The sequence below is a fragment of the Odontomachus brunneus genome, unplaced genomic scaffold (assembly GCF_010583005.1).
Source record: "Odontomachus brunneus isolate Ranch 3 - 2012 unplaced genomic scaffold, Obru_v1 Obru_scaffold_018, whole genome shotgun sequence".
In the NCBI taxonomy this organism is placed as follows: Eukaryota; Metazoa; Arthropoda; class Insecta; order Hymenoptera; family Formicidae; genus Odontomachus; species Odontomachus brunneus.
This window is the reverse complement of record NW_022639468.1, coordinates 1531105-1542121: the sequence shown is the minus strand read 5'-3', so window position 1 is coordinate 1542121 and position 11017 is coordinate 1531105. Positions and strand designations below refer to the sequence as shown.

The following is an 11017-nucleotide window of genomic DNA, read 5'->3' as shown; positions in this document are numbered from 1 at the left end:
AGAGAGAGAGAGAGAGAGAGAGAGAGAGAGAGAGAGAGAGAGAGAGAGAAGGGGGGCGGGCAACTCCGAACGGTCATTATTATTAGTTCGACATGAAGAATCGACTTATCACGCGATCGACTTATCACCATTATCGGAGCGCAGTTAATCACACGCATAGACCGTTGAAGCGCGAATAGCGACGCGAAGCGGATTGTGAATGGGAAAACATGGAAATAAAGACGCGCCGGCATTTTAACGAGAGCGAGCAGTTTGAGGGAAGTTGGTGATTTATTGATCTCGGGGTCGGCCGATGTACGGCGATTTGTACGACGGTGGGCAAACGACGATGTTGCTGAGGGATTTTCGTCGCGGCAACCAAACGCCGGTATATCGCCGCGGTGCCATTCGAGTTTCGTCCGTGGTAATCTCCACGACGACGACGGGCTCATCCATCGCGAGTCGTTTGTCGGTAATTACGCTAAAGCGACGCTTCTTTACCTCGGTAAGTCAACGGCCGCGAGATAAGCAGCACGAAATTGAAATATCCCGGTCTGCTGTTCGGCTCCCCTCTCTCCCTCCTTATCTCTGGAATTCCACGTTTCACTGTAAGTGAGTCGTTCCATACTACGCCACGCGGACCGATCTCTCACCTTTCTCTCTTATTTTATTCCTCACCCGAATGTCGCTCCTCTCACACGACCGCGACGTGTGCTGCCATGTTGGCTATTGAGCTGGCGAGAAAAAGGGGGTAAATTTCGGAAAACAAGGACAAGCGCGTGCCAAGCTTTGCGCATCGAACGACGGACTGAGAGACGTCACTCATGAGCGTGGCAGATTCGCGAGGAAATCGTCGAGTCAGCTCGGTGCGTATTTCGCCGAGCAAACAATATTTTCGCGCAACACTAAAGCAGGCAAGACATAAATACGAGCCCTACGAAAGGCGGGCGAAGGGCGACGGAAATAATAACTAGTTCAGCCGGCCGTAAGCACGGGCTATTAGGGTCCATATCGGCCGGCTCTTTACGAGCAATTTGACGGAGAGAGAATCACGCCCGTTGCGCGCCTCCGCTTCTTTCCTTTGTGTGACATTCCAAGCGCACGTTCTCTCTCTCTCTCTCTTTCTTTCTCTCTCTCTCTCTCTCTCTCTCTAAGCCCGGGAACCTTTGCGCCGAACGTGTCAGCGAAATCTGAAAGCAGCCGTAAAAACTCGCGTAAAGATTCGCCGGTATAGCGTACGGCAGTACGGCAAATGAGTACGGCCCCCTGTCGTAACAACCCCCTCGCCCCTCCCCATACCCTTAATCGGTCCGCGGTTCACGCTCGTTTGCGTTGATGCCGGGCGACGTCCGGATTCGGCCCTCCTATCTCTCGGTATCGGGCCCCGCTCGTTTTCGACATAGCTTCGTACTCACGGGGCCCTCGGCCGCTTTGTGCCACCGTGCCCTCCTCGGATTACTGCGCGGACACTGTGGACGATGGGTACTCTCTCCCCGCTGGAGAATCGAAAAGTGCCGTGACTGCGAGGTGTGCGAAAGAGCGATACGTCGTCGTCAGCTTCCTCGAAGCAAAGGGTCGACGGCTCCGGAAAATTGGAAATGGCCGCGCGGTCGGCAAACCACGTTTCTTGCGTCTTCTCGCCGAACGGTGAAGTACGGTGAAGTACGGTGTATTTGCCTGCGTTGGAAGCAAAACGGTAACACTGTGACTGCATTATCGCGGTCATAACGAATCGATTGATTACGACGAAGGGAAAATGTCCAACAGCCGACACTTTGCCTGTTCCCAGCATTCCTGTGCGGATTTTATCAAGTGTCAAGAGGTATAGAGATTTTAAAATAAGTAAATTATTAAATATTTAGTGAATAACTAATACATCCCCGTATACTCTGATAAAATCCGAACGAGGGTGCCGAAAAATTGGTGAACACCGCAAACGAAGTGCTCTTTTTTTTTTCTTTTGCTTTCTTCATATTTTTTATGTGCTTTCCCTGTGCTTGGCTGCAAAATGGCATTTGCACACTTTTGACTGAATTAAGGTGCAGCACTTCAAGTTGTCGCAATTGAGAGCCAACATGTTCATGTGCATTCAAAATACTGTCATGTTTTATCTTGCTTTATAAAATATATAAAAATTGTTTCAAAATAACGCTCACGCGCGCATTCTTTTATATTAGAATAAATTCTGCCTTCTCCAAATTTATTGTCACACCTTGTACTATCATTTCGGCTCCTGTCAACCAATTACTGCGTATGCACATCAGCAAGGACTCTTAATCGTGATAACTTGAATATAACTTATTCGATAAAAAGTACAAAACGAGTATACTCTAGACGGCTTAATAACCTAAACATTTAATAGGCCTAGTTACAAAAGAACTTTCCGATCACGCGCATTGTTTTTACATATCCATATATGACCTGCCTGTTGAATATTCTAATGCTATTGTTTCCTTAGAATATTCAACAGTCATAATGCACGAATATGCAGAAATGTTGCGCGTGGTCGAGAAATTTCTGTTTAACTAAGTCAGGTAATGTACATCTGGAGTGCTTCTCATTAAATTTTTCTTTATATTCCATTAATGGAATGTGTCTGTGGTACTTTTAATACCTTCAAGGTTTCCCGACATTGTTGTGTGTGAAGCTTAATAATTTAATCTCGCGGTATAAAGGGACTAATTGAGCGCGTCGTGTGATATCGGACGATGCCGATAATTATAACGACCGACATGACATCTTCCCCTTCCTCGTCCGCCGGGCCCGAGTTCTCAACATCGCGTGAGAAGTCGCGCGCGGCATGACTTCATAAAAATAATCCTATTTAATAAGAAACTGGCTTTTGATCATTTGAAACGAGCGTCCGGGCAACGCGCGATACGTTTCCTTAACACGCGAGCAACGATAAATCAGCAATAAAATGTTGCGGAGTATCATCCCGGGGAGATAGGGTGGCGGGAGGGGGGGAGAGTAGAGTAGAGTAGAGTAGAGAAAGAAAGAGAGGGAATAACTAATTGCGGCCCGGCAATAATAATTACTCGCGGTGCGTGAGTTATTGCCGCGCGTTATTCCGATTATGTACGACGAATTATAACCGCCCGGGCAATACTTATCGCGACTGCCGGAATAATGTTGTACTTATTTAGTAACACTCGGTTACAGATTAACGCGCGCAGGGCGATCCATTATTTATGCGAGATGTGTCAGCGACACGTTTACGATTTTGACGCGGGAGGTTCAATTAACTCCCGGATGCATTAATGCGCTCGTTTCTTTTTCCTCTGTCATCCTCCGAGAGCGTTCGATCTTGATTACAAGTTTGCCCGCCGGGACGCGGGTCCGCTTCGTCAATCGATACGGACATCTTTATATACATTGAGGACGGTGTATAAATACTTCATCTAACATGCGTCGGTGCACCAACGTGCCCCCTCCCCCTCTCTTCTTCGTGTTGCCTGACTCGCAATCCATTTTTCATTCCGCTCCCTCGAGCGTGTAAAGTCTAACTTATACATTTCGAAATTTGCATTATAACATAACGTTACCCCTCACCCCTTCTCTCTCTCTCTCTCTCTCTCTCTCTCTCTCTCTCTCTAATTAAAAATAAGAAAATATCTTGTTCTACCAATAAATATTTATACTAATAATTAATTTGCTGAAAGTATATTAAAAATATATTAATTTAAATTTGTAAAACCATCTCATATATCAAATATTAGGTACCATCTCAAGTAATGTACCAAATACAATTTCTTATAACTTTTTCACATTAATCATGTGTTTTATGTAACTTCATATTGTAACAGTCCTTAGAGGATATGTGTGTGTCTTAGGATAATGTCCCTCTCTCTCTCTCTCTCTTTCTTTCTTTCTCCATGATACTACAATACGTACGACGACAGAAGACGCGCTTTAACCCCGAACTTGGACGTAATCTCCCCTCGAAGAGCAAATGACGCGCAAGACGGAGTAGTAGGAAGAAGGGAGTGGAGGACTGAGAAAATCCCTCGGGAGGACGAAAGGGGCAGGCAGCGCGGCTCCTCGGCCGCATTATGCGTACGAATGCAAATTCCCGCTCGCTTCGCTGCGGGCAGGCATTTATTTGTCACGCACTCGCGGCCGTATACAGCCGCGGACAGTATGGAACATACGCGACTCGCCGTCTCCGCGTCGTGCCTGACTTCCAATTCCTCTTTCTCCTCGGCCACCTCCGCGGCCGAGCCGCGCCGCGCCGCGTCTTCGTCGTTGTCGTCCCCCTCGCTATCCTATTCCTCGCTTCCCTCGCTCTTCCTCCTCCCACGAATTTCCAAGCGACCTAGGCGACCGTGTACCCTGCCACAATTATCTGCCACCGTCATCTCGTTCGGATACTTTTGTCCACGGATTGCGCCGCCGCCGCCGCCGCCGCTGCATGCTGCTGTCGCTTGTACTTTTCTATTAATTATGCAGCCGTACGCGAGCCATACCCTAACGATCTGACAGCGAACCACGACGATTCGTGAGCCCGCACCGCCGTTGTTCTCCGCTTCTCTATCTTTGGGAGCGAGAGAGCAGGAGAGCCTCTCCCTCTTATAAGAAAGAGAGAGAGAGAAATAGCAAAAGCGCGAGTCCGCGGAACCTAAAAGAGCGCACAGAATTTATAAGTGGCGGGTTTATTGTGTTACAGGCGGAATTGCGCTGCGCGCATGATCTCGCGATTTATACTCGCGGCTTTTCCGACCGCTGTTACGATTTCACTCTTACGCTCGGTGGCCGCCTTGTGAAAAAACGGCGCTCAGACAACATCGGCATTTAACGTCTTGCTTGTCACATAGCTGATGTGAACTTTGCGTTAATAACAAAATAATTTTTTATTAAGAATATAGACCGAAAGTGAGTAGAGATATAAGTGTAGATATATCAAATATTCTGTTTGATTTTCTGTAACTGTGATGTTTCTTAATTTCTTTTATACGACGATCATTCATCATCTCGACGTTGAATTCTGCGACAAGATAAAATCTTCCGCTTTTCATTTCCGATAGTTTCATGTAATTTGATTTAAAATTAAAGGAATTATGACTCTCTGACTTACAATGGAACTCAAAGATATAAGGGCCAATGAGGACAATGTACGGATATTGTAATGCAATGAATTTAATCTACTCAAATTACCTATAAAAATTAGATTATTTAACGTATTCCCAAAAAATAGGAATACACAAATATCTAAAACTATATGGAATATATTAAATAATATCTTAACTTTTATGAATAGTTTGAGTAGATTGAATTCAATGCACTATGATATTTGTGCATTGATTCTTATTGATCTTTATATTTTTGAGTTCAAATTTTATTGAACCGTTTTCTTGGTTATAACATGTCAACTATTGCTATCCGTTACTGCCATGAGCGATACAGAGGTTTGCGTCAACAAACTAATTTTCCGGTATTGGTCTAAAAGAGTAGAAATGCGCAAAATATTCCATTTCTTTTAGCTGTGATGTTCTTTTCTCATTTCCTCACATGACTATCGTTTATCATTTCGATGTTGAATTCTGCGTCAAGATGAAGCACTCGCATTCCTCGGCTCCGACAGTCTCGTGGAATTTTATTTATCGCTTTTCCTGATTACGACGTGTTAATTATTGCTCGCCGTTACGGTCGCGAACGGCGCGATGGCGACGAGCGCGCCGGCGTACGCACGCAATGTACGCCACGAGAAACGCATCAGCGGGAAATCGCGTCCTAAGCAAAGCCGACACGTAGTCGTTGTACATCAGCGAGCTAGTGACATGGGCATGAGTTAAGCGCGGGCACAACCGGCACAAACTTGCAATGAGTTACGGTCGCGTTACTCGCACACTCACCGGCGACCGGTGCGGTGCGAAACGCGCGTGATCGTACTCGCCGAGTACTCGGATTTCGACGCATTTTGCATAATTCCGAAAGGACGTGCAAGATAAATGTCGTGGGATTTTGCCGTGCAAAATAAGGAGTGCGGGCCGCTCGGCGAGATCGTTCAAACTGGTCGCATGCGCGTCCTTCGAGACGCATCGGTGCGGTACGAAGGTGATATTTACGCTAGAAGGAATATGATATCGACACTCGACGGACATTGAAGCGGTCAGTTCGTTCGCAGATATACTCCAGATGCAGGTATTAATCTTTTGCGCGCTCTGTAGATTTTTGCGCGACGTCGACGGTTTACATATAATTACTGTGAAAAGAATTCACCTGTCAATATTAGCGCGTTATTCTGTGAGTGAAATTTAGTGCAATTTTATTATTACTGTTGACTGAATTGGCACATGTAAACAGAATACTGAATTCTCAAAGCCAAACAGGTTGGCATTTGGAGCGTGCACTGAGAGAAAAATAGTTGGTCTATAACTGAAATTATAGTTATTTTTAATAAACATTTTTTTCAAGTAGAATGGTAGAATAATAATACACATATAAGGTTATTACCATTAACATTATAATACGATTTAATAAAAAAATGATTTTTTGACCAAAATTTGTAATAATTATTTCTCTATATGATCCTACATGTTACAAATACCAACCCTTCTCTTTCAGTGTAAAGGATTAATTCAGATTTTATGGTTGAAACACAACTTCTCGCGTTTATTCCACAATTCTTCTCGATAATCTTCGACAATTGTATTCGTTTTATGAATATATATAATGTATTCATTATTATGAAAATCTAATGTCAAAATAACTCGTGACTTATTATCGGGCGTGTCCCAATTTCTGGAGGTAATAACTCGTAATCGGAAATTGATGTTCGAGTTATACTCATTATTTCTTAACGAGCGGGCTAATGGAGTAATGAATTTGCGTAGCGCGATAAAATGAATGAGCGCATACTGCCATTGTGAAGAAAGCTTCCGTCCCGTGCACGATTCCCGAGACACGTCTCGGGATTACTCCACCCTGTGAGGGAGATAGAGTGGATGTTGATCTCGTTCATGCATATAAACTCGCGGATTTGCGGTCCGTAAGCGGCAATAAGCGTTTTTCTCCTTCTATTCCTAAACTTCCCGGGATCTTGTTTGAACCGCCTCGCCGATCGGCTGGCATTCCAACGGCGATGGACACAGCCATTTCGTTCGCAATAACGAAACGTCGAGGGCCTAAGCGGCGGCATTAATTAAGAAACGACCCGAACGCCGCGAAAAAGTCGATCCGAAACTTCCTTCGCGCTACCATTTCTCCCCGCGTTTTCTCCTAGGGACCTTCCTCTCATCGTGGAATCATTAATAGCGGCCGGATATCGATGTGTAAAAAAATTGTAACGCTCTTAATGAGGCGTTTGGTCAAAAATCGCAGGCGCTGAGCCGATTTTCTCACGACATAACGATTATTCGGTTTCGATGATATGTTGGTAATTAGAAATTAACGACAATTATTAGCGACTACGCGACACTTGAGGAGGGATGTATTGTCCGCGTAGTTTCTGCAAGAAGTCACTATTAGAAATATGCTAATATTCCTGCTAATTTTCAGTACGAGAAACTATAGTGTTAATATACGATATAATTGAATGACAACATATCTTTATATTAACGTCATATTTTATATTCATCTTTTATTCTAATATGTTTCTAACTATTTTATGTTTCTAACTTTTGTATCTCTTTGAATCATATAATGAAACTTTGCATAATTTAATTTTTTTCTTTCATTATTTGAAATACTTCAAATACACATCTACAAAAATTAATGTTTTTGTTATCATAATTATCTTTTGCTTTACTTTTCACAACAGCACAGTTGAAACAAGATGACGTAAAATGATATATTGACGCATCATTAAAACACATCATGACATCATGTTTGCTGGACTTACATTTGAAAATGGAATAATCTTTGATCCAGACTCTGAATCAATGTCGAATTGTTTGCCATTACTTTTAGGTGCAACGTAAATTAATCTAATTTTTTTTTTCACTTTTTTTCATTTTTGAGATACGGGAAATACATCCTTAATTTAACATTGAACTCATCCGGACGAAACAATGACATGAATTATACAACCGTGGAGATAACGGAAACAACGAGGAACAGATATGACACGCAAATTCGTGAGTTGCCGCTTGATGGATCGTCGGACATACCGGGGGGGTGCGTGTTATGTTCGTCGTGCGGAGCGAACCATGATAGCCGGGTTCTGAGGAAACGTCTCTCACACGTCTCGTTTTTTCCGTCTCTTCAGTCGAGCTCGTACACGGAGATGGATTTCTTTACGGCGGCATTTTTGTCTTTTTCCACGAAGCCGCAATAAAGATATCCAGGAAGTCAGTCGCTTCGTTATCTTTCCGCGGATACAGTTACGGACTCAACGTCTGCAGTAACGGTTGCGATAATGCTGATAATAATGACATCCGCAATGAGTGTGCCTGTGTGTATACGCGCGCATATGTGTGTGCGCGTGTGTTTATGCGCGGAGCGATTTCGTACGCGACAAGATGAAATTTCTGATGCGGTGGTAAGATAAGTTTTACATGTACTGTGGATATTCTCATTGGCCTCTAAATACGAACTATTTAGACTTTCAACATAAAAAAAAGTTTATACATGCATATTGAACATATACATATATTCTGTTAAAAATTGAAACATTCGTATTTAAAGATCAAAATAATAAGAGAGAAGGTCCAGGGTACGTGCCCATGAATTGATACTTTTACTCTACATACGCGGTGCTTGGCACACACGCGAAAAACCTCCCCATCGCGGAGGGTCCACGAATCGGCTCACGGACGTCTCGCGCGACGCGGTTAAATAACACGTCATATAAATTTACTATCGGCGTTAACAGGGCGCGATAAATCACGGCAGCGTATCGGATTAAAGGCCTCGGAATTCTTATTATCGCATGCTCCCGTTTGACCTTCGTCCACGTAATCGCGGGGCACGCACGTCGACGCGGTACGGTACCCCGGTGGGTGCCTCGGGACAGAAATTAGGGCTAAATAAGTAGCGGCTACTAGGAAAGCTGCGTCCCTCTAGCGGCAGCATGCAATTCATGAACACGAGCTCGGGGAGGGACTCGCGGAGGAGAGTATGAGACCCTTGGACGTGCGGCGGCCGCGAACGTAGCGCCCAGCGGGCCCGATGCGAGATTAGGGCGTCCTTCAACGACGTATATCGCCCGATACGTTCACTCTGATGATGGCGCGTGTTACGCGCAACAGCAACACCACGCCGGAGAGACTCGAACAAAGTTCTACGGCCTCCTTTGGAACAACCGCGAGAAAATCGGCGATCAGAACGCCACGCGTCTCGCGACGTGTCGTTGTTGATGTTCATAAAGCTGCTGCCATTAAGGAGATATCGATAACGACGCTTTCGACGAAAGCGTGGAACATGAGAGGGAGAGGGAGGTCGGGTTACAAGTAAAAATTGGTAGCTCGAAGAAAATTTCCATACTTCGTAGTTACGGCGAGCGTTTATTTCGCGCGTATTTGGATACCGGCGAACAAGCATGGGACTCGATCGAGAGGCATAACAGCGACGGTCAGATAGGGGGAGGGAGGGGGGAAGGGCCCGAGGGCGCGAGAGCGAAGCAGCGGAAGCCGCGCGCCCCCGGCCGACAAAATGATCAAAAGGCAAATTTCATACATTATTTTCACTTTAATGCTACCGTATCGCAATTTATGGGAGGGCCGGGATTTATGCGGACGCGTATACGCACCACGGGGCCTAATCTTGGTAGCGGACCCCACCGCGCACGGCGAACCGCCCTGTCCGCTTCCCGTCCATCCGTTCATCCGTCCGTCCATCCGACCGTCCATCCATCCGGTCTGTACTCGCGGCGCCGGAGCGAGCGCACGCGTGCGCCGTGTCTCAGGCCGAAACAGGCCGGGGATCGTAAAGAACTTTGTATTAAAACGTTGTACGTCCGGGACCGTTTATGTCAACAACCTCTGAGTTGTGTGCGGAACGCCTCACGCCGCGCGCGATGTTGGCCTCTGCTCACTCTCGTTGCAACACACCGGCCCCGGGGCAACTCGACAGGGAGGGTGCTGTCGGATCGTTCTCGCGTATAGCGTCCCTCTCGCCACCGCCGCCGCCACCGCCGCCACCGTCGCCGCCGCCGCCGCCGCCGTTGAACCGCTACCTCGATTGTGATCTCCCGTGAATCGGTAGCGGGACCGATCTCCACGTATACGGCTGTGCGGTTGATCCGGAACCTGTTATGTCCGCTGGTGCGACGCGACATCGCGTAGTTCCTCGTCGTGACCCGCTGAGAATGCGTCTGACTGCGACCGAAGGGCGACGGCTCGATTCTAACGATGTCGCGGCAATTACGCGCGGCAGATCCCCTTAATGATCGCGTAACTCTGCACACGCTCTGTGTACACGCCGTCGTCCCGGTTGGATGACTGTCGTTCTCGCGGAATGGCAAAAAAGTGCCGGTTCACCGGACGCGGCGGGTGCAACCTTTCGCTTCCTCGCGACGTCGAGGGACGTTGAGGACGTGTTTCCTGCGGCAGGGAGGCTTCCTGCGCTGCCACGCGCACCCTTACGTTTCTTCTCGTGGCTTTTACAAGTAAATGACGACGACGTGCGAGGTTAGGTTGCCTCCGGGAGATAGTCGAGACGACTTCACGTCGGAAAGTTCCGAAACCGCGAACGGAGTCAGCAAGCTTCCTCAGCCCTTTATGATTTCAAAAAACTGTTCGAGCCAGGAATTACCTCGTATAACTTGTACTTACGTTTATGCGCGTATTCCACGTATCCCTTAATACGTCCAACGAAATTATCGAGCACGGCTTTCGCAGGCAGGTCCCTAAAGCACAGCCACGATCGTTAAAAGGAAACACCTCCGGAGAGCGCCGAATCGAGTCGCTATGGCGGCCGCTCATGGGTTCGGTCGTCCGGGTCATTACATCGGCCGATAATTAATGATGACCGCGGCATCCGCGCGCAAGCAGAAGATCGGAGAAAGGGGGCTCCGGGAACGAGAGAAAGAGGGTGGGGAAGAGAGAGAGAGAGAGAGAGAGAGAGAGAGAGAGAGAGAGAGAGAGAGAGAGAGAGAGAG

At 46.6% G+C, this 11017-nt stretch overlaps 2 protein-coding genes across 6 annotated transcripts in view; both read right to left on the bottom strand.

Annotated features, from left to right (window-relative positions):
• LOC116841815 overlaps window positions 1–1770 on the bottom strand; it is a 21974-nt gene extending 20204 nt beyond the window's left edge. Inside the window, exon 1 of the mRNA XM_032810208.1 lies at window positions 1395–1770. Within this exon, the coding sequence (XP_032666099.1) occupies window positions 1395–1705 (311 nt within the window). The 5' untranslated portion in view covers window positions 1706–1770. The remainder of the gene's footprint in view (window positions 1–1394) is intronic.
• Window positions 1–11017, bottom strand: part of LOC116841812 (protein dachsous) — a 428326-nt gene that overhangs the window by 250514 nt on the left and 166795 nt on the right. The gene's annotated exons all lie outside the window — the stretch shown is intronic.